At 43.9% G+C, this 21,471-nt stretch overlaps 2 protein-coding genes across 12 annotated transcripts in view; one reads left to right on the forward strand and one right to left on the reverse strand.

Annotated features, from left to right (window-relative positions):
* Positions 1 to 7,555, forward strand: part of TSEN2 (tRNA splicing endonuclease subunit 2) — a 49,009-nt gene extending 41,454 nt beyond the window's left edge. For 5 of the 9 annotated variants that reach the window (XM_033210714.1, XM_033210717.1, XM_033210715.1 and 2 more), the window contains 4 exons: positions 3,126 to 3,162; positions 4,004 to 4,115; positions 5,794 to 5,883; positions 6,896 to 7,555. In XM_033210714.1, the coding sequence (XP_033066605.1) occupies positions 3,126 to 3,162; positions 4,004 to 4,115; positions 5,794 to 5,883; positions 6,896 to 6,955 (299 nt within the window). In that variant the 3' untranslated portion in view covers positions 6,956 to 7,555. Of the gene's footprint in view, positions 1 to 393; positions 1,749 to 3,125; positions 3,163 to 4,003; positions 4,116 to 5,762; positions 5,884 to 6,895 lie in introns of those variants that run through there. The other 4 variants (XR_004437020.1, XR_004437021.1, XR_004437023.1 and 1 more) reach the window with 4 other exon arrangements.
* A 6,547-nt stretch (positions 7,556 to 14,102) lies between these two features.
* MKRN2OS (MKRN2 opposite strand) lies at positions 14,103 to 20,706 on the reverse strand. Of its 3 annotated transcripts, none has more exons than XM_033210721.1 (4): positions 20,454 to 20,706; positions 17,582 to 17,631; positions 16,275 to 16,418; positions 14,103 to 14,735 (listed from the first exon to the last, which is right to left on the reverse strand). In XM_033210721.1, exons 3-4 carry the CDS (start codon positions 16,346 to 16,348, stop codon positions 14,495 to 14,497), a joined length of 315 nt encoding a protein of 104 aa, XP_033066612.1. In that variant the 5' UTR covers positions 16,349 to 16,418; positions 17,582 to 17,631; positions 20,454 to 20,706; the 3' UTR covers positions 14,103 to 14,494. The 3 variants fall into 3 exon arrangements, with proteins under 3 accessions (XP_033066612.1, XP_033066611.1, XP_033066613.1); XM_033210720.1 differs by having other exon boundaries at positions 16,275 to 16,437; positions 20,454 to 20,700; XM_033210722.1 differs by lacking the exon at positions 17,582 to 17,631 and having other exon boundaries at positions 16,275 to 16,437; positions 20,454 to 20,511.
* Between the last annotated feature and the right edge of the window lie 765 nt (positions 20,707 to 21,471).

Raw genomic sequence — 21,471 nt, forward strand, 5'->3', positions numbered from 1 at the left:
TGGCGGCTCACCCTTGTAATCCCAGCACTTTGGAAGGACAAGGCAAGAGGATCCTTTGAGCCCAGTAGTTCAAGACCAGCCTGGGTAACATAGGTAGACCATGTCTCTATATATGTATTAAAAAAAAAAAAAACTAAAGACAGAAAGAAAAAAATTTAAATAACTTTAGTGCAGGTTAAGTGTACAGTGTTTATAAAGTGTTCATTAGCACACAGTACTGACCTAGACCTTCACATTCACTCACCCACCCAGAGCAAATCGGAGACCTGCGGGCTGCATTCGTAAGTCCCCTATACAGGTGTACGGGTTTTAGCTTTTATATCGTATTTTTACTGTACCATTTCTATGTTTAGATACACAGATACTTAAACATTGTGTTGTAATTGTCTACAGATTCAGCACAGTCACATGCTGAACAGGTTTGTAGCCTAGAAGCAATAAGTGATACCACATAGCCTATGTGTGTGGTGGGCTGTACCATCTAGGTTTGTGTAAGTACACTCTACCATGTTTACACAACAGTGAAATTGCGTAAGGACTCATATCTTAGAATGCATCCTCGTCATTAATCCACACAGACTGTAATTGTTACTAGCATAGGTAACTGTGATACTTACTTTATGTCATACACTGTGCTAATACTTCTGCCTTCAGCATAACCCCCATTTTTTATAACGAAATTGACATGCAGAGTTGTCCCATGGTCTTGGCACTGCTGACTTAACCTTGGGTCCGTCTACTATCAGTGTTCTTGCTTAAACTAAGCTGTGCTGTGTCGGAGTCTGTCGTCAGAAATTACTTGCCTTGTGGGTGTGAGCTACTTTCAAGCTCTGTAATGCTCCAGGTGCATATTGGATTAATGATGTGTGTTTGATTACAGGTAATGGCATTTGAGGACTAGAAAAGATCTCAATTTCCCCGATGTCTTCATTTTAGGATTTTGGAAACCAAGGCTCAGAGAAGTTAATAACTTGCTTAAAGGCACACAACTTGAGGAGCGAAGATTGGGCAGGGAACAAAACTCCTGAGTTCACTTTCATTTCAGTACATGGTTTCTTTCCAGTACACTCCATCTCAAAAAGTTGAGAATTACATGTTTGGATATTTACTTACATTTGTGCCACGGTGAATTTGAGCTGACTTGCTGAGTGCTTTAAATACAACTTAAATAGGAAATACAGACAGGAAATGTGACCATGGAAAATGTAGATGCGAAACAAGACTAAGTGAAGGGTTGCTGTGTCGCCCTTGGGGTCCTATATGGTTACTAAAGTCATGCTGCAAATTTGACTCTGAGCTTCCTGAGCCAAAGAGAAACATGATTACAGGATTAATCTGTCCAAAAAGGAAAATTCTATCCATTCCTCAAGGGAAACAAAACTTTTCCTTGAACTTTCCTGTGCTGGTTTTAGCACAGAGGACAGCTAACAGCTTACAGATGTAATTGTGTTCGTTATGGCAATTCCCATAGCTGTAATTGCATATAAACCCCAAGTCTCGGGGGCTTAACAATAGAGTTCATTTTTGTTCATGTGAAATCCAACATGGCTGTCTCTGATTGGCGGCCCATTCAACTCCAAAAAATGTTTTAGGAACTGCTTCCTGGTGGCCTCCCAGTCTTCAGCACACAGCTTCCAAAGTCACCTTCAGGCCGGGCGCAGTGGCTCACTTCTGTAATCCCAGCACTGGGAGGCCCAGGCGGGCGGATCATAAGGTCAGGAGATCAAGACCATCCTGGCTAACGTGGTGAAACCCCGTCTCTACTAAGAAAAATACAAAAAATTAGCTGGGCGTGGTGGTGGGCACCTGTAGTCCCAGCTACTTGGGAGGGTGAGGCAGGAGAATGGCATAAACCCGGGAGGCGGAGCTTGCAGTGAGCAGAGACCGTGCGCCACTGCACTCCAGCCTGGGCGACAGAGCGAGACTCTGTCTCAAAAAAAAAAAAAAGTTTAAAAAAAAAAGTCACCCTCAGAAAGAAAGAGACACACACAGAGAGGGTTTGTATAAGGGAGGGTTTTACGGGTCAGCCTGGAAGTGTCACACAACACTTGGCCATACCTAACTGCACAGGAGAATGAGAGCTGTGGTCTGGCCATGTCCCTGGGGGAGAGAGAAGTGGATTTGGTGAACAGTTAGCCAGTACCTGCCACAGACCATATGCCTCTGAAGGGTTCCCTGCCAGATTCCAGAGTCTATGTGGCAGAGTCCCTGGCCCCAGGCTCCTTCACTGAGTGGCTCTCGACCTCCACAGACTGAATTCCCCCATCTCCTTCAGGTCCTCAATAGTGGAGCAAACTGATACTTGAATGGAATGTATGGTTATGACTTCTATCACTTGACTTTGAATTTCTTTGAAATAGGCATGAGTCTTATTCTTCTCTTTTACCAACCCCTGTCACAGTAGCTGGCCAGAGTAGCGAGTGAGACACTTTGCATTACATTGATCTGAAATAAATAACAAAATATTGATCCACATCTATGAATTTTACACTCAGTATGATTCACACTCTCTGGAGAGTGTAAGACAGGAAGCAAGGCAAGATTGCCTGTACTTTGACTTTGGAATTTATTTGTAGGGTGGGATGAGGTGTTAGGCTCTTGGCAACAGATTTCTTTATTAATTGCACTTTGTTTCAGGAAAATAAGTTTGGATTTTAAAAATAGATGACAGGGGCTGGGTGTGATAGCTCACACCTGTAATCGCAGCACTTTGGGATGCTGAGGCAGGACGATCACTGAAGCACTGGAATTTAAGACCAGCCTGGGCAACATAGGGGGATGCTGTTGCTAAAAAAAAAATTTTTTTTAGTTAGCTGGGTGTAGTGGTGCACGCCTATAGTCTTGGCAACTCAGGAGGCTGAGGAAGATTGCTTGAGCCCAAGAGGTCAAGTCTGCAGTGAGCCATGATCATGCCACTGCACTCCAGCGTGGGTGACAGAGCAAGACCCTATCTGAAAAAATAGACCCCAAGGCATATTGCACATTATCTATCTACATATAGGTAATTGAATATTTGCCTCCTTTTGGAAAAGAAAAAAATTAATAAAGCAAGCTTTTTATTGAGTCTTATTCCTCTCTCGTTATTTTGAGTGGTTATACTTCTTTTTTTTCTTTCTTCTTTGCAGTACTGTATCGGAAAGGCCCTCCATTTTACCATGCAAGGTTTGGAGTGATTTTTAAATAAATTGATGGGTTAAAGGGACACAAGAAATTTCTGGCCTCTAATTTAATTTTTTGGTGCCATAGGAACAAAAGTCATGTTCTTCCTGGCCTGATAGGAATAGATGCTATATGTTCATGCCTTACACACTAATGTCATTATACTATATATAGGATGATATATAGTTTATGATACTATATGTTCTAGTGTTAAACAGTGAGTTAATCTGTGCCATAATTGTTCATCTTAACATCAGTTAGGCTGGGTGCAGTGGCTCACACCTGTAATCTCAGCACTTTGGGAGGCCAAGATGGATGGATCATGAGGTCAGGAGTTCAAGACCAATCTGGCCAAGATAGTGAAACCCCGTCTCTACTAAAAACACAAAAAAAATTAGCTGGGTGTGGTGGCGGGCACCTGTAATCTCAGCTACTCAGGAGGCTGAGGTGGAGAATTGCTTGAACCTGGGAGGTGGAGGTTTCTGTGAGCCAAGATCGCACCACTGCACTCCAGCCTAGGCGACAGAGCGAGACTCCGTCTCAAAAACAAAACAAAACAAACATCAGTTAGTGTCTAAACAGTTGTGTGAATTTAGAACTTTCGCATTGGGAAAAATACTTGTTTGTTTTTTGCTGTAAGTAAGTGTTGGAATCAGCCTGAAAGTTTGTAACTTAAAGTATGAATTTTTCATTAATATTTTCTCAATAGCAGTTTAGGGGAATTTAGAATCAGATGATGTAAATTTTATTTTCTGTATCTTTGTTCTTGGTAGCACAAATAATAATCTTTTAAAACAGGTTTATTTCATGCTTACTTTTAAAATGCTTTTTCTGCGTTTTCCAGTTATTCTGTCATTATCGAGCTAGTTGATGACCATTTTGAAGGCTGTCTCCGCAGGCCTTTCAGTTGGAAGTCCCTGGCTGCCTTGAGCAGAGTTTCCGTTAATGTCTCTAAGGTAACACAACATCAGCTTTGCCATTGGAGTGTCACTTAAATGGTGCAATTTTTTTTTTCTTACATGTAGTAGAATCAAAAAAGTTACCTGTAGAAACTTCATAACATTCCTGCCAGTGACATGCTGGCAGGGGTCATTTGTACCCTTCCCTTGTTGCGCTAGAAGTTGTCCTCCCCTCACGTTACATTTTATTGTCCCCTCCCTCCCAACTGCTGCTGAGCTCCAGTGACTGAGCTTTGAGGTTTCCCATGGTGATCTGATCTGAGTAGGCACTGCCTCTCTTCCCAGGGGTTTCGTTGCTATGTGGCCTGTTTTATACTGCCATTTAACATTCACTCATACACATATTCACAAAGGAGCCAAAACATTGAAAGTTTGCAGATCTCTTAGAGAGGAAGGGACTTGATATTTATTGCTAAGCACTTTCCCACCCTGTTGTTATCCTCATCCCGAGGATGAGAAACTAAGGTTGGAGCTGTTGAGTGAGTAATCCAAGATCACACGGCTCATGTGCAGACTCGGGATCCAAACCCACAGCTCTCTGGCTCCCTGGCTTGTGTTTCACTATATCTTTCCTGTTGCCATCAGAGATAGGAGGAACTCAGCTTACACAAGGACTATCAAGAAAGAAAGCTGTGTGTGTTTTCATTACTCAGTGATTTGCTGGCTGAGAACAAATTGTACATACCCTCTAATTTCATCCTCGTGCTGCTGGAGGTGAGGTGGGGCTGAAGCCGGAGGGTCTTGCAGGGCTGGAGATGACTGCCCTTTAGAGCAGGTTAGGTTGCCTAGGCTTTAGCTTGGTCCTGTAGAAAATTAGGGAGCCTATACTGTTTCTAGTATTTTTATGCCCATTTTAGGGGACTTGTAGCATATACTTAATATGTCCTCACTTAACATTGTTAATTGTCCTCACTTAACATTGTTGATATGTTCTTGGAAACTGCAACTTCAGGCGAATACCATATAACAAAAACAATTTCTTCTCATCATAAGAACACAACGTCGAAGTTTATTTGAAGACCTGCTGTACATCTGTGTTAGTCCATTCTCATGCTGCTATAAAGAAATACTTGAGACTGGGTAATTTATAAAGAAAAGAAGTTTAATTGACTCACAGTTCCTAGTTCCACATGGTGGGGGGAGGCCTCAGGAAACTTAAAATCATGGTGGAAGGCACCTCTTCAAAGGGTGGCAGGAACAAGAATGAGAGGATGAGGGAAGGAGGAAGCCCCTTACAAAACCATCAGATCTCATGAGAACTCACCATCACAAGAACAGCATGGGGACCGTCCCCCATAATCTAATCTACAGTTCAAGATGAGATTTGGTTGGGGACATAGCCAAACCATATCAATGTCGTTTCACTTAAAGTCCGTGTCGAAGAACCTATCAAGGACATTAAGTGAGGACTTACTATATTTAGTATTCTTAATGCTGTGTTTATAATGAATGTATCTGCTTATAACTTTTACCATGTTCAGTGATTACTAAATGGCAGGTACTTAGAATGTAAATCCCAGTTATGATGTCCCCAGGAGGAAACTGATGTGTCTGTGAGTTTCCACTTGGAGTGCACAGTGAGAGGGACTGGATACCACCTGCATTTCTTGCTGATACATCCAAATTTGTACTATTATTTTGTAGGATACAGAAGTGGTTTTTCATTTCTCAATAGGAACTTATGCTGTGCTATTTGATTAAACCCTCAACTATGACTGATAAGGAAATGGAGTCACCAGAATGTATGAAAAGAATTAAAGTTCAGGTGGGTAAACTCAGAGAAATTCATGTCATCCCAAAGATTCTGTGCATCATAGTGTATCTGGAACATGTGGTCCCAAGAAAATACATGAATACAGTCTTGCCTTGGTAACAAAGCCTTCTCAGGCAGGCTCTGTAAGTCTCTCACCTTTTCCCCACTGAAGCACTGGACACAAAATCTATGCTGACTTCCACTATTCCTTGATTCCCCACTTTTTTACCTGTGATGTCTGCATCACTCAGCTGAAACTGCTCTCTCACAGATGGCCTGTGACCCCCTGGTCAGGCCAGGACCTCTCACAGGTCTCATTCCCAGAGACCAGAGGTGTCCCTGTTGACTCTCTCCTGCTTCTGGGCTTCTGTATTGAACCGAGGTGCCTCCTGTCATCTTGGCTGGTTTCTCTCTGGTCTTCCTGAGTCGTCTAGTGTGTGTCCGTGTTTCTGCATTCCCTCCCTCTGTGTGTAGAGCCTTGATGTTGCCATTGGCTCCTCCCCACATCCAGTATGTCACTGTTGTCATCCTCTCTTGTACTCATCACCCTTTCTTCTTTTCACACCACCCTGCCCCCTGCAGACCTGTGGTCTCCAGGGCCCCAGCACCTCCTCCCTTCAGTTGGTCCCACTTGTCTCCACTAGGCTAGTTTTTCATAAAATGCTCATCAGCCTCATTTCTCCCTTCTCAGTAGCTGGCCCAGTTACAGCAATGCCATCACAGACCTAGCTCTAATGTAAAATCGTAGCTTTCATCCAGCCCACCTGTTCCTGAAATGTGCTGGTAGAATACCACAGCAGAGGCAAGCTTAACTTTAAAATCTTTGCCTGGTGAAAGTAGATACTATATGCTTGTAAGGTTTATATTGTTCCATTCATTTTCTCCAGATGTTTCTGTTATCAAGATGGGAACAGTATCATCATTATATAGACAGCTCTTTGTGAAATGTAGCTGTGGTGTCAGCTACCCGGAATGGTCTTACATTTCTGTTTTAAGAAATGGTCTTTTTTTTGATTGGTTGCAGGAGGTGATTCTGAGTCGATGGGTTTCTTCACGAGAGAGGAGTGACCAAGACGATCTTTAACAGTTCAACCTCAAATTTCCAATTACATCAACAACTATTTATTGAGGGCTAGGTAAAAAGTTCTTTTTGTTGTAATCATCCATTAATTTATAAGTTTTAAAGGACATGGTGCTCCCAGCACCAGAAAACTATCAGTGTTTTTAAAGATAAATTACACGGGAGGAGAAAGATCGCTGTGCTAGGACTGCAGATTCTGCCCTTGCGTTGGCCTCTAACTCTCCGATCCCGAGCCTCGTGCCTGTGGCCTCAGTCTGAGCCCTCATCCAGTCACTGCGGAGGTTGGACTAGATGAGTCCTGAGAGGACACTTCCAGCAACAGAGACATTTATTCTCTGATTTTACCTGAAAATGGTAGTAGTTTACATTTATACAGTACAGTTTATGAAGTACTTTCATACACAGGCATCTCTTGTTACCTACATCTAAGCTGTTCCCAAAAGAGTGTTACAGAACACAACAATATTGTACAATATTAGATAAGCTTATCTTCACTGAACTTGTTGTAAGAATGAGTGGTGAAATAATGTTTGGAGACATACTGAAAGCAATTAACATTTAGCAAAATATAATAAAGCCTTTTTGTAATTGGTGAGAAAGTCATGAAGACTTAAGTTACCTAAGGGCATTTGGTGGCAAGAGAAGGGAGATGGGTGGCTGGGCATGGTGGCCCATACCTGTTATCCCAGCACTTGGGAGGCCAAGGCCCATGGATCGCTTGAGCCCAGGAGTTTGAGACCAGCCTGAGCAACATGGTGAAACCTCCTCTCTACTAACAAAAATTAGCCAAGCATCGTAGCACATGCCTGTAATCCCAGCTACTCAGGAGGCTAAGGTGGGAGGATCGTTTGAGCCCAGGAGGCAGAGGTTGCAGTGAGCGGAGATCATGCCACTGCACTCCAGCCTGAGTGATAGAGCAAGGCCCTGTCTCAAAAAAAAAAAAAAAAAGAGGAGGGGGGAATGGGAAGGGGAAATACTTGCTTTTTGGTGGTAGAGGGTGACCAGCTAAGGTAGTAGCCTGAGCTATATTTTCTTAACTGGTTCAGACACTACTTGAATGATTTTGCTGCAAGCCCTTACATGTTTGTTATATTTAATTTGGATAGCCAATATGGGGTATTGGCTATCCAAATTGGCAAACCATGATAGCAAACATTTGGAGAGTGGGAGTTGTGATGGGACAGATTCTTGTGTATTTATCCCTGCGGCAGCCTTGTGAATTCAGGTGGAGGGACCCACAGAGGGATGTTTGAGGCTCAGAGATGTTGGCAGGTGTGCATCACTACCAGTCATGCACACGGAGGACTGGACCTGAGATCAGTGTCTCAGCTGAAATGGCACTATCCTAAAAATTACATGCAGTGAGAAATAGAGCCCTGTTGTCTGGTGGTGGTGCTGGTGGTGAACAAGGAAGGCCACCCACCACATCAGGCAGGGCCAGCTTTGTGCTCCCACACAGTCCTCTACCTCAGGGATGGGGTGCAGCCTGAGGCGCCCTTACTTACTGGTTGCGCCTGTGATTTTGAAAACAGCATCAGAAAGATTCCATGACGACCACCTATGGATCTAAGGGTAAGAACCTTGGTGCAGTGTGTGGCGCTTGGCTTTTAATTCCCCAGAGAGAATTCTGAAAACTGGGTAGTGAAATGAACCTTCTAGAAAGGAACGCTTCAAATCTCAGTTCTGCTTCCCTGTGGTAGTGTGCCCTGGGCAATTTACTTGCCCTTGATAACTTCAGTTTTCTTATTTCTAGCATGTAGCTAATGTTGTTTACCTAATCATGTGGTTGTGTGGGTAAAGGAGAGCTCAAAAAGCACTGGAATCCCAGCGCTTTGGGAGGCCAGGGTAGGTGGATCACTTCAGGTCAGGAGTTCGAGATCAGCCTGGCCAACATGGTGAAAACCCTGTCTCTGTTAAAAATACAAAAAAAAAAAAAAATTAGCTGGGCGTGGTGGTGGCGCCTGTAATCCCAGCTTCTTAAGAGGCTGAGGCAGGAGAATCACTTGAACCTGGGAGGTGGAGGTTGCAGTGAGCCCAGATCACGGGGGACAGAGTGAGACTCCATCCAAAAAAAAAAAAAAAAAAAAAAAACCTGAAGTTTCATTGTTACTTATTGATAACTTTAAATTGATAATTTTTTTAAGAAAAAAAAAATTCTGGCCAGGCGCGGTGGCTCAAGCCTGTAATCCCAGCACTTTGGGAGGCCGAGACGGGTGGATCACGAGGTCAGGAGATCGAGACCATCCTGGCTAACACAGTGAACCCCGTCTCTACTAAAAAATACAAAAAACTACCCGGGCGAAGTGGCGGGCACCTGTAGTCCCAGCTACTCGGGAGGCTGAGGCAGGAGAATGGCGTAAACCCGGGAGGCGGAGCTTGCAGTGAGCGGAGATCCGGCCACTGCACTCCAGCCTGGGCGACAGAGCCAGACTCCGTCTCAAAAAAGAGAAGAAAAAAAATTCTATTAACTTGAATGTGGTTCTTATTTTCACCCTTGTGGAGAAGTACTTGGATTAAAAAGAAAGAAATTTTCTCTCCTCCCACCACCCATCTCCCATGTATGATTTTACTAACTGAACTGAATTTTTTAAATCTCATTACAGACTTGAATAATCATCCCATGAATGTTAACTCCCCTAACACTATAGCCGAGGCCCATTTCTAAAGTTGATCTTAAAACTGGAAAATTTGAGTCTATCTAATTTTGTGAAATATAGGGATGCTTTTTACATGATGTAAAAATCATATTTGTAAAATGGTTAAACTAGGAGGCAATATTTTTATTTCAAGTATGATCTCTTTTAAGTGAAAAGTTTCTGTCATTTAAAATTTTTAGAGTCTTATATTTTTACAAACAGTATTTCAAAGGCAAACGTTCTTCCTAACTTTGTGTGTGTGTGTGTGAGAGACGGAGTTTTGCTCTTGTTGCCCAGGCTAGAGTGCAGTGGTGAGATCTTGGCTCACTGCAACTTCCACCTCCCGAGTTCAAGAGATTCTCCTGCCTCAGCCTCCCGAGTAGCTGGAATTACAGGTGCCCGCCACCCTGCCCGGCTACTTTTTGTATTTTTAGTAGAGACAGGGTTTCACCATGTTGGCCAGACTGGTCTGGAACTCCTGACCTCAGGTGATCTGCCTGCCTTGGCCTCCCACAGTGCTGGGATTTTCCTAACTTTTAAATGGCACATTCTGCTAAAGTAGAATCAGAAAATTTGAGTCCACATTTCAAACCACCACTGGGAAAACAGTGGTAACCTAAAGGAATGTTGCTCGATCACTCTGAGCCTTGGTTTCCTCAACAGTAAAATGAGGATAATTACCACCTCCTGAGTTTGCTTTGCAGACTAAATGAAATGAGATGACATACAAAAGGGTCTGGCACACAGTAGGTGTACTTTTCCCCTTTCAGACAAAATGTAAGCATTGCCATCCTTATTTTCACTAGGAAGGGAAAAGCCTATTTTATGCCCTGGTAGGTGAGGCAGTGGAGGGGAAGGAGGCGATAGAAAAATAGCTGGAGGTAAAGTAGTCAAAACACTGAGGAGACTGGGAGGAGAGGCAATACTGTAGCAGGGACCTAGATGCAGCCATTGTGAGGTTTTTATTTTGTTTTTTGTTTTTTGTTTTTTTTTAATAGTGGTTGGTAGGTTTTCCTGGTTCTAGGAGTAATTCATGCATGCTGTAGAGGCTTTGGAAAATTACCTTTGTATAGATCATTTTAGTCTTTCAGACAGGAAACACTTCGGCACTTACTGTGAAAAGGATCCCGGTGGTCATCCCATGAACATTGATCGAGTCCCAGATGTGTGCTCCGGGGAGTGCTGAACAATGGCGTGAAGAAGCACATCTCGGGAGGTGCTGGGAAGAAACTTGAGATTTCATCTGGGGAACAGAGTTGCTCTCAGTGCTGAGTCTCCCTGCCGCTTCAGTTAGCATTTAGCTGATATGATAAAGGAAACTTAATCGAAGGAGTCTCAGTTCATAATTCTACGAACTGAGCAACATTGCCATCTGTTGGTGTAAATCAGTAACTGATTTCCTTTATTAGGGGCAAAACCTATAGATTGGTATGTGGTCTTATTAAGAGGAGGGGGCCAGGCGCGGTGGCTCATGCCTGTAATCCTAGCACTTTGGGAGGCTGAGACAGGTGGATTGCTTGAGGCCAGGAGTTCAAAAGCCAGCATGGCCACCATGGTGAAACCCCATCTCTACTAAAAATACAAAAAATTAGCCAGATGTGGTGGCAGGCGCCTGTAATCACAGCTACTCAGGAAGAATCGCTTGAACCTGGGAGGTGGAGGTTGCAGTAAGCCGAGATCACACCACTAACTATAGCCTGGGCAACAAGAGCAAAACTCCATCTCAAGAAAAAAAAAAAAAAAAGGAATTCGTAGCCTGCTGAATGAAGTGAGAGAGAAGAAATATGAGGCCAGCTCTTGCCAATGTCACCTCCAGGTTGGAGAGCACCCCCTAAAATAGAGAATGGGGACCATCTAAAGCTCTTCTTGAAAATTAAGGGGTGAGAATCCCAGCACTTTGGGAGGCTTAAGTGGGAGGATCACTTGAGAACAGCCTGGGCAACATAGTGAGACCCTGTCTTTACAAATAATTTAAAAAATTACCTGGGCGTGGTAGCATGCACCTGTAGTCCCAGCCACTGGGAAGGCTGAGGTGGGGAAATTGCCTGAGCCCAGGAGGTTGAGGCTGCAGTAAGCCATGATTGTGCCTCCGGACTCCAGCCTGGGCAACAGAGAAAGACCCTGTCTCCAAGAAAATAAATAAATGAAAAGAGCTACAGCCCCTAAGGGAAATTAGCATGAAATAGGTATTTAATTATTTTAGCTGACTTTCATTGTTTACCGCCTTTGTGTTTGAATGTTGATAAAAGCAAATCCTGATTATTTCCTTTTTCTTCTCTAATGATGGCAAAGTATTGACCCAGTTTCTGCACGTACTGGGTACAGCTGGCCCCTTTCCATTTGCTGGGTTGTCCTCTTGACCACTGCAGTGTGGCCCCGGGGTTACGGGCACAGCTTTTGTGGTCAAACCCTGGTTTGAACCCCAGTTTTGCGACTGTATGGCTTTGGACAGGTCATTTCCTCAATTTCCCTTTTCATCTATAAAAGAAGCATAATGTTAGGACCCCCCTCAGAGGATGGTCTTGAGGATTGACAAGGAAGAATAAGTGTTTCTTATGTGGAGTCCTTTATGAATACTCATTAACTGCAGCTGCTGTTACTACTACTACTGAGTAAAGAATTAGACTAGAGAAGCTGAATCCTAGTATAAAATGTGAAGAAATGAGGGCAGATTGGAATTCTTTCATCTTTACCCTCTGGGGTTTTGTTGACTTCTTGAACACCATGGAATACCAGTCATAGTTCTGCTTAAAATGATATCAAATTCTGGGTGGGCAGTTTTGTATTTGAAGGAAAGTACCTGAGCTTGTAAATGCAAATGTTGCTTTGCCGTGCATTCTTTCCCACTGAAGTTAACTGTGCTGAAAGGGACTAAATGCCTCTTTGGAAACAAGCTTTAAGGATCTGTAGCAAGTTTTCTGAGTATCTTTATTACTAATGTTAAAGGATAAAGCACGTTTAAGTTTATTTGAGCAGACAGCCATTCGTGAATCAAGCTGCACCAAAACCGAAGTGGTTTGGGCTCCTGAGGAAGGGTGTGAAGGGAGGCTTTTAGAGGGTGTGTGAGGAGGCACAGGAGAGAAGTTGGTTGGTTAAAGTTTGAGCAGTTGTCTTATTTAGGTTATCCCAGTGGCAAGTATCTGATTGTGTAACTAATGTTCAGTTGGCCATTTAGGATTGGCTGAGCTTAAGTTTCGTTTAGTTTAATATGGAACTGGGTGTTGGATCCATCTTGGTGTAATGGCTTTCCCCTAAGTTATTTTAACACGAGGCAGTTATTGATACCTTTAAGATGAGTTTGATTTTTGGAAATTAGACATCAGTTGGTACCAAGACTGGGGATTAAGTGAAGTAGTACATCACATTCATCACATTTGGTCAAAAACAACCGAGTTCTGGAAGAAGTTTCCAAAGAGAAATTTGGGAATGTTTTGCCTGTTGGCCTTTTGAAGTTCAATGATTCTTTCAGTACATAAACTCCAACATACTTGTTAAAAGTCACATCATTTCTTTACAGTTTCTCATCCCAGTTTCCCCAGCATCCTCCTGTGAAGGTATCAGAAAGAAGATAGCCTTCTCTTCGTGTCCTTTCTGAACTCTGCCTTTTCAGTGGGCAGAGGAAGTGCTTTGTGGCACAAACCCAACCCCGGAACCTCCATGTGTTGGGTCAGGCAAAATGAAATGGACACAGGCTGGAATTCTACTGATTTGAGGCGTTGCTGGGCTCGTTTGTGCAAATAGACTTTGAAGAGCTCATTTAAAAGGAGTGACCATTTCCTGATTTAGATTCTGAGGAGTTTTGGTTTTGTTTTACTGTTGTTCACTATCATGAGCTTACCGTGGGCTTTTTTTTTTTTTTTTTCTTTTTTCTTGAGATGTAGTTTTGTTCTGTCGTCCAGGCTGGATTCCCGTGCTGCAATCTTGGCTCACTGCAACCTCTGCCTCCTGGGTTTAAGCGAATCTCGTGCCTCAACCTCCCGAGTAGCTGGGATTACAGGCACTCACCACCACGCCTAGCTAATTTTTGTATTTTCAGTAGAGATGGGGTTTCACCATGTTCGCCAGGCTGGTCTCAAACTCCTGACCTCGTGATCTGCCCGCCTCGGCCTCCCAAAGTGCTGAGAGTACGGGCATGAGCCACTGCACCCGGCCCTTAGCATGTGCTTTTAAAGTTAAAACCACGAGGGGAAGGTATTCATTACTTCATAACTTGTGTTTCACCCACCTTGCTGTCTTCACATCCCCACTTTCTGCATCCACATTGAAAGGTGAATTTGTTCAGCTCACATTCATTTATAGGAATAATTTTCATTGCTATGTGAATAAAATGTGCTGCCACTTTATGCTGTAAATGGATTCTTAGTTTAAAAACCTCACTGATAAGAAAATAATTTTGTTTTAATAACATAATTTTTAAAACCTGGGGCAATTTTTATTTTATAAAGTCTTACGATGTAGTAAGCTGACATATGCTTGAAGGGAAGCCATACACGTTTTTATTTTTTATTTATTTTTTTTTTTGAGGTGGAGTTTCACTCTTGCCAGACTGGAGTGCAATGGCATGATCTTAACCCATCGCAACCTCCACCTCCCGGGTTCAAGCGATTCTCTTGCTTCAGCCTCCCTAGTAGCAGAGATTATAGGCATGTACCACCATGTCCGGCTAATTTTGTATTTTTAGTGGAGGCGGGGTTTCTCCATGTTGGTCACACTGGTCTCAATCTCCCGACCTCGGGTGACCCACCCGCCTCAGCCTCCCAAAGTGCTGGGATTACAGGCGTGAGCCACCACACCTGGCCCATACACGTTTTTATTAACCACAGTTAAATGCATTTAGAAATCCATAGTACTGATTAAAGGTAGCAACCACCTTACCCCAACGCCCGGGCTGCACTTAACATAGCTCTCAGCACAATCCACCACCCTCAGGGGGTTGTGCCTCGTGCTGGGGACAGTCAGTGACATAGAAGCCATGCTTCTGTATCTCCCGGTAGAGTGTAATGAACTTGGACGCCAGCCTTGTCCGCGGGACTACGTACTTCTCCGTAAATTCACTCTTGTCCAGTTGCTGTCTACCTTCTGCCATCAGAACGCAGTTAATGAACGTGAGTGTGTAAGTGTAGCAGTTGTGGTGGTCTTCTTCGTACCTTATGGAAGAGAACAAGGGTGTTGAGAAGAAAAGGCTGCTCAGGGACAGTCCATGAAGCTACCCATCAGGTGCCTCAGCAAGCAAGGCCTCTGCTGCTTCATGTGGTTAAGAAGCTTCAAGATGCGCACTTCAGGCCAGGTGCAGTGACTCACACCTATAATCCCAGCACTTTGGGAGGCCAAAGTGTGAGGATCACTTGAGCTCAGGAGTTGAAAACTGGCCTGACCAACAAGGTGAAACCCTGTCTCTACAAAAAATACAAAAGTTAGCTGGGCATGGTGGTGCACGACTGTGGTCCCAGCTACTTGGGAGGCTGAGGCAGGAGAATTGTTGGAACCCAGGAGGCAGAGGTTGCAGTAAGCCAAGATCGCACCACTGTACTCCAGCCTGGGCGCATAGGAGGTTTAGCAATAGGGTATATAAGCCTGTCCCAAGCTTCAATTATAATGTTTCACCTACAAGCTCCTTCCCATCCTATTCTTTTCATGTTCACTTCAGACCCTAACTACAAAGCCTGGCAGAACCTTCATTTGATCCGAATCAGAATCATGAAGCCCAGACTGTTTTGGGCTTCATGTAATTCTGGGGGATGCTTGGTCTCTGGGCACCTGCTTGCTGCAGATTGGCATAGACTCACCCAGATGTTCAGAGTGGTTACTCAGTTGCAAGTTAACTACCAATTTGGGGAACTTACTGAACTTCTAGATTTCAGAGATGGAATTCCATATGAGTTTTATGATATTCCATAGTATCTAAACTTATTTCAAAGGAAACCTCAAAATAAATCCACAAATATGCTATACATCTTATAAAATGTTGAGAGTGAGAAATTAACTTGAAATTGCTAAAATTACAAAAAAGAAGCTTTTACATTTTGAACATTGTTTTTTTTTGTTCTGTTTTGTTTTTCTTTTTTTGAGACGGAGTCTCACTCTGTTGCCTAGGCTGGAGTGCAAAGGCGTGATCTCGGCTCACTGCAACCTCCGCCTCCTGGGTTCAAGTGATTCTCCTGCCCAAGCCTCCCAAGTAGGGACTACAGATGTCCGCCACCATGCCTGGCTAATTTTTGTATTTTTAATAGAGACAGGGTTTTACCATGTTGTCCAGGCTGGTCTCGAACTTCTGACCTCAGGTGATCCACCTGCCTCAGTCTCCCAGAGTGCTAGGAATACAGGTGACAGCCACCGTACCCAGCCTGAATATTGTTTTTTTTAATTTTTGTTTTAAAGAAATATATCGTGACTTGCTATGTGTGTGTAAAAATACCTTGTCACACAACTGAAATAACTGAATACAGATTCTAGTCCTTTCAGCTCTTAAAATGCTGTAATTTTGTTATATGTGTGTGCTGACCCAACTGCAGAAAACCTAGAGTAGTTCAACCCCTGTTTAAATTCTGTTAGCGATGTTAATATCTCTGTATCAGCTCAAAGTGAAGCTAAATGCTGCTGAGTCCTGTGTGAGCTGAGGCCACACGGGGATCCCACTTGCATAGCATGTGAGTGCCAGCTAGGGTGCAGCATTTGCAGTCGTGTACCTGTGAGGCAGCCAGGTTCCCGAGGTGGAGAAGTCTTCCAGGTACTTGTCCCATTGCTCCATCATTCCATACATGTGGGGCTGCAGTAATGGGATGCTTATGCTCTGTTCCCACCCTGCTCCATCTCGCTGGACACCATGTGCACTGTAATTATACACAACCCCTGCAAATCAAAACCAAAATCATGTGGAGCCTCAAGGAGACACAAACCTCTGTGAAAAAGGGACATCAGAAAATGACAGTAGCCATGTGGTAACTTGACATAATATAAATCCAGGGTGGAGGTTCTAGAATCTTTCTTCCGCCTAAGGAGATTTAGATTTGCCTAGAGTCAGGGAGGGGTTTATGTAGCCTTCCCTGTTACCAGCAGTCATTTCCTTGAGAGAAACCCAGTTCTAGCTCTACCTGCTGTTGAGGGCTGTGAAGTTGCCCCCAGGAAACAGAGACAATAATAGCCACCAGGATCATCATCTCCGATATTTTTATTGAAGTTCTGTATTTACCAATGGGTCAATCCTGTCTCCCTAAATCAAGAATAAATTTCCACCTGCTAAAGATGAGTGGTAAGTATGACTGTTCTTGTGGGTAACTAAGTTCAGAACCGTTCTGGATTTCTGATCAGTGTCACTTTCTCTTGCCTCAGTGGGTAAGGAAAGGCTGTTATTAGACCTCACCTGTGAGGCCTGGCTAGGTGCCTCACCTGCCTCACCATATCCAGGCTACATATCCTACAGGTGGCTCCATCCAGGCCCTTTTCCTGCAGACAAGAAAGCTTCTGGTTGAAGGGTTGCACACACTGCCCTTAGAGCTATAGGTGGCCAAAGGAACAGTTTTGTTTAATCTTCACTTTCCTTGAAAAAAAAAAAAAAAACACTGCAGGCCCCACCACATCCTGCTTTACTCCTGAAGTCCCTAGAATGTGGGGACCCAGTGGTAGTCAGCTGAGCACAGGATTGGAAGTCAGAGAGTCTGGTTCCAAATTCTGGTTTGGACACAAGATATGAGGTCTTGGGCAAGTCAATCTCACTGGACATCTATTTCTTTTAAAAATCAATAAAAAATGTACAGGTTTGTGAGGCTCTTCACTGAGAAAACATTAGCTTTCAAATATTTCATATTGTTGGTAATAATTTGCCATAAAGTCAAATATTTCTCATTTGGGGGCAATGCCCACCTCATGGTGCAGTAGAAAGAACCCAGTGAACAATGGAATCACTCATTAGATGTTGCCATAATCAAATCTCCACAAATACTGCTTTCCTTTTACTGGGTAGTGGGGGTTTTTTAAGCTACAAAACTGCACTTACCATTTGTGTTAGTTATTCCAACATGAAGATCAGACCTTCCATCATACTCCCTGAAAGAAACAAGGTTTGTTTTTTTTCTGGTTTGCATGTGTTTGGCATGAAGAATTTTCATTTAAAGTAGGAGGAGCCCGAGCACAGTGGCTCAAACCTATAATTCCAGCACTTTGGGAGGCCAAGGTGGGCGGATCACTTGGAACCAGGAGTTTGAGACCAGCCTGGCCAACATGGCGTGACCCCATCTCTACTAAAAATACAAAAATTAGCGGGGCGTGTCAGTGTGCATCTGTGATTCCGGCTACTCAGGAGGCTGAGGCACAAGAATCGCTTGAACCCGGGAGGTGGAGATTGCAGTGAGTCAAGATCGCACCACTGCACTCCACCCTGGGCGATAGAGCGAGACTCTTTGTCTAAGAAAGTAAATAGAGCCAGCTGAGTGCAATGGCTCACGCCTGTAATCCTAGCACTTTGGAAGGCTGAGATGGGAGGATCTCTTGAGGCCAGGAGTTCAAGACCAGCCTAGCCAACATGTGAAAACCAGTTTCTACTAAAAATACAAAACTTAGCTGGGCAGGGTGGCACGTGCCTGTAATCCCAGCTACTTGGGAGGCTGAGGCATGAGAATTGCTTGAACTCGTGAGGTGGAGGTTGCAGTAAGCGGAGATTGTGCCACTGCACTCCAGCCTGGGTGACAGAGTAAGACTGTCTCAAAAACAAAAATACAAGTGGGGGAGAGCCAGGCATGGTGACTCTTGCCTGTAGTCCCAGCTACTTGGGAGGCTGAGTTGGGAGGATCACTTGAGCCCAGGAATTCAAGGCCGCAGTGAGCTATGATTGTACCACTGCACTCCAGCCTCAGTGACAAAGAGACCCTGATTCTCAAAAACAAAACAAAAACCCCAAAACAGTTTGGGCTTCATGATTCTGATTAGGATCAAATGATGGTTCTACCAGGCTTTGTTGTTAGGGTCTGAAGTGAACATGAAAAGAACAGGATGGGAAGGAGCTTGTGGGTGAAACAATTGAAGCTTGGGACAGGCTTATATGCCCTGTTGCTAAACCTACTATGTGCTTGCCATTTGTGTTAAGTCCAAATAGCCTTCCCTGTTATTAGCAGAACATTTCCTTGAGACAAACCCAGTTCTAGCTATACCTGCTGTTCAGGGCTGTGAAGTTGCCACCAGGAAACAGAATAATAGGTGCCAGGATCATCATCTTCAATATTTTTATTGAAATTTAATTTTTAAGATTAAAAATTAGTCCAGGCGTGATGCCTCAAGCCTGTAATCCCAGCACTTTAGGATGCTGAGGTGGGCAGGTCATATGAGACCAGGAGTTCAAGACCAGCCAGGACAACATTGTGAAACCTCGTCTGTACTAAAAATACAAAAATTAGCTGGGTGTGGTGGAGGGCACCTGTAATCCCAGCTACTCGGATGACTGAGACACAAGAATTGCTTGAACCCGGAAGGATGAGGTGGCAGTGATCTGAGATTGCACCACTGCACTCCACCCTGGGCAACAGAGGAAGACCCTGTCTCAAAAAAAAAAAAAAAAAATTAGTCTTTGTTTTACAGATAAGGAACCAGAGATACCTGGAGCTGGTTAGAAAAACCAGGATAGGCATCAGGGGCTTTTTGATGCCCCAGCCTGTAATGCCCTCTCTGCGTTGGCTGCCTCCCTGAGCAAGGTCCACGGATGCTGTCTGTTCAGCACCTAACAGGATGACCAAAACCTTTTACATATGTTGGTTCATTTCATCCTCATAGGGACCAGAAGGAACTTGATTAAGGAAGTCAGTAGGCAGGAAGGTGAGTAGTCAACTCCTGTTTTCTTATTTGAAACCAGCACTTTTGAGGGGACAGGAAAGTGAGGAGGGTGAACTCTAGGGAGCATTAGACTAATGATACACAGGAGCTGAACATGTTTCCTAAGGCATACACCAACATTCTACGACCCATGCTCTCCTAAATCCTGGCCTACTCTGGGCTGATCCTAATCCTATTGGTAAACTCCACGGGGACAATAAAATATAAACCTGGCTGGGCACAGTGACTGATGCCTGTAATCTCAGCACTCTGGGAGGCTGTGGCGGGTGGATCACCTGGGGTCAGGAGTTTGAGACCAGCCTGGTCAACATGGTGAAACCCATCTCTACTAAAAATGCAAAAATTAGCCAGGCATGGTGGCGAGCGCCTGTAGTCCCAGCTACTCGGGAGCCTGAAGCGAGAGAATCACTTGAACCCAGGAGGTAGAGATTGCAGTAAACTGAGACACCATAGCATTCCAGCCTGGGCAACAAGATCGAAACTCCGTCTCAGAAAAAAAAAAAAAAGAAGTATAATCCTTTCTTTTGCTTTCTAATTCATCCTTTTTGTTTATACCAGCACTCTCAGCAAGAGAGAACTGAATTTGTTCTTAAAGCCACGTGGTGTCTACAATGGAAATAGGTCAGTTCTAGTCTTCAATTTAATTTGCCTTCGTACAAAATAGTCTGTAAGTGCCAGTTCATCAGGCCCGGTATATTATACCTGTTTGTCACTGAAACTACAAATTAACTGGCAGTAAAGGTATTATTTAGATATTAGCTGCTGGGTCATTTTCCCGGTTAGCCTCTGAGCAATGTTTTTCTCTCTGAAAATCATATGAGCAGGTTTGCTCCTCATATATTCCACATATATTCTTGCACTTATCACTGCAGGAACATAGGCACACCATCAATTTTTTGAAGCCAGTAGGCCTGCATCTCAGGATTTAAGGCCAAAGCTGAAAAAATTGTCCACCAAACCTCACACATTATATATTAAGGAAATTTTAGTGACTAAAACAGAAGGAAAAGTTTGCACAATGCAATTTAACACTTTAAAAACTGTACCTAAGAAATGTTCCCTGAGTTGGTCTGAGGTGGAATGAACATTTTTCTTGATGTCCATTAGTAAATGGATTAGCGATGCTAACAGGTGCGTCCTCCAGCTTCCTCGAGCCCAGGTCCTGCTGGCAGAGAGGGCAGCACTGGGGCACACTGAAGCTGTAGATGTATTTCTCACAGTGGTTGAATTTAATTAAAGCCTTCCCAGCCTCTGCGCAGTGCATAGCTTTTGCCTCCTGGGATGCCAGGGGAGGTTTCCGGAGACTTCCTTTTCCTCATTATACACCTGGCAAACGCACACCGCCCCGAGGAACCTGATCAGTGGTGATGTCATCCTGACTGATGGCTTCAGAAGCCAAACCAGATAGGATTAACCAGTAGCCAGGCCTTCCCATAGACTGTTTCTTAAAGAGCTAGTTTCTATTTGTTTATTTCCATTGTTTGTGGTAACTGATAACTGCCAGCTCCTATTCATCCTTTAAAGCCTCACTTTTCTGTGAAATCTTTCTCAGCTTCCCCCAGTCTTCCCTTGCAGTGGCAGTGCTGAATTCATATTTCTGTCAGAACTCTGTTATTTATTTGTTTAGAGACAGGGTCTCACTCTGTCACCCAGGCTGGAGTGCAGTGGCACGATCTTGGCTCACTGCAACCTCCACCCCCAGGTTCAAGTGATTCTCCCCCTTCAGCCTCCCCAAGTAGCTGGGACTACAGACGCACGCCACTACACCCAGCTAATTGTTGTGTTTTTTGGTAGAGATGGGGGTTTCACCATGTTGGCCAGGCTGGACTCGAACTCCTGACCTCAAGTGATCTGCCTGCCTCAGCCTCCCAAAGTGCTGGAATTACAGGCATGAGCCACTGCACCCAGCCTAGAACTGTTATTTAATCATTTAGTTTTGTTTCTCCTGTTAGTCTGTGAGCTTCTTGGAATTGGAGACTGACCTTTATTTTTGTGTTCCCAGAATTGGTTAAATCATTTGTTACTGCATAAATAAATCCTTAATTTAAGGCTATTTTATTTTGA

The sequence above is a fragment of the Trachypithecus francoisi genome, unplaced genomic scaffold (genome assembly GCF_009764315.1).
Source record: "Trachypithecus francoisi isolate TF-2019V2 unplaced genomic scaffold, Tfra_2.0 Lachesis_group0, whole genome shotgun sequence".
Taxonomy (NCBI): Eukaryota; Metazoa; Chordata; class Mammalia; order Primates; family Cercopithecidae; genus Trachypithecus; species Trachypithecus francoisi.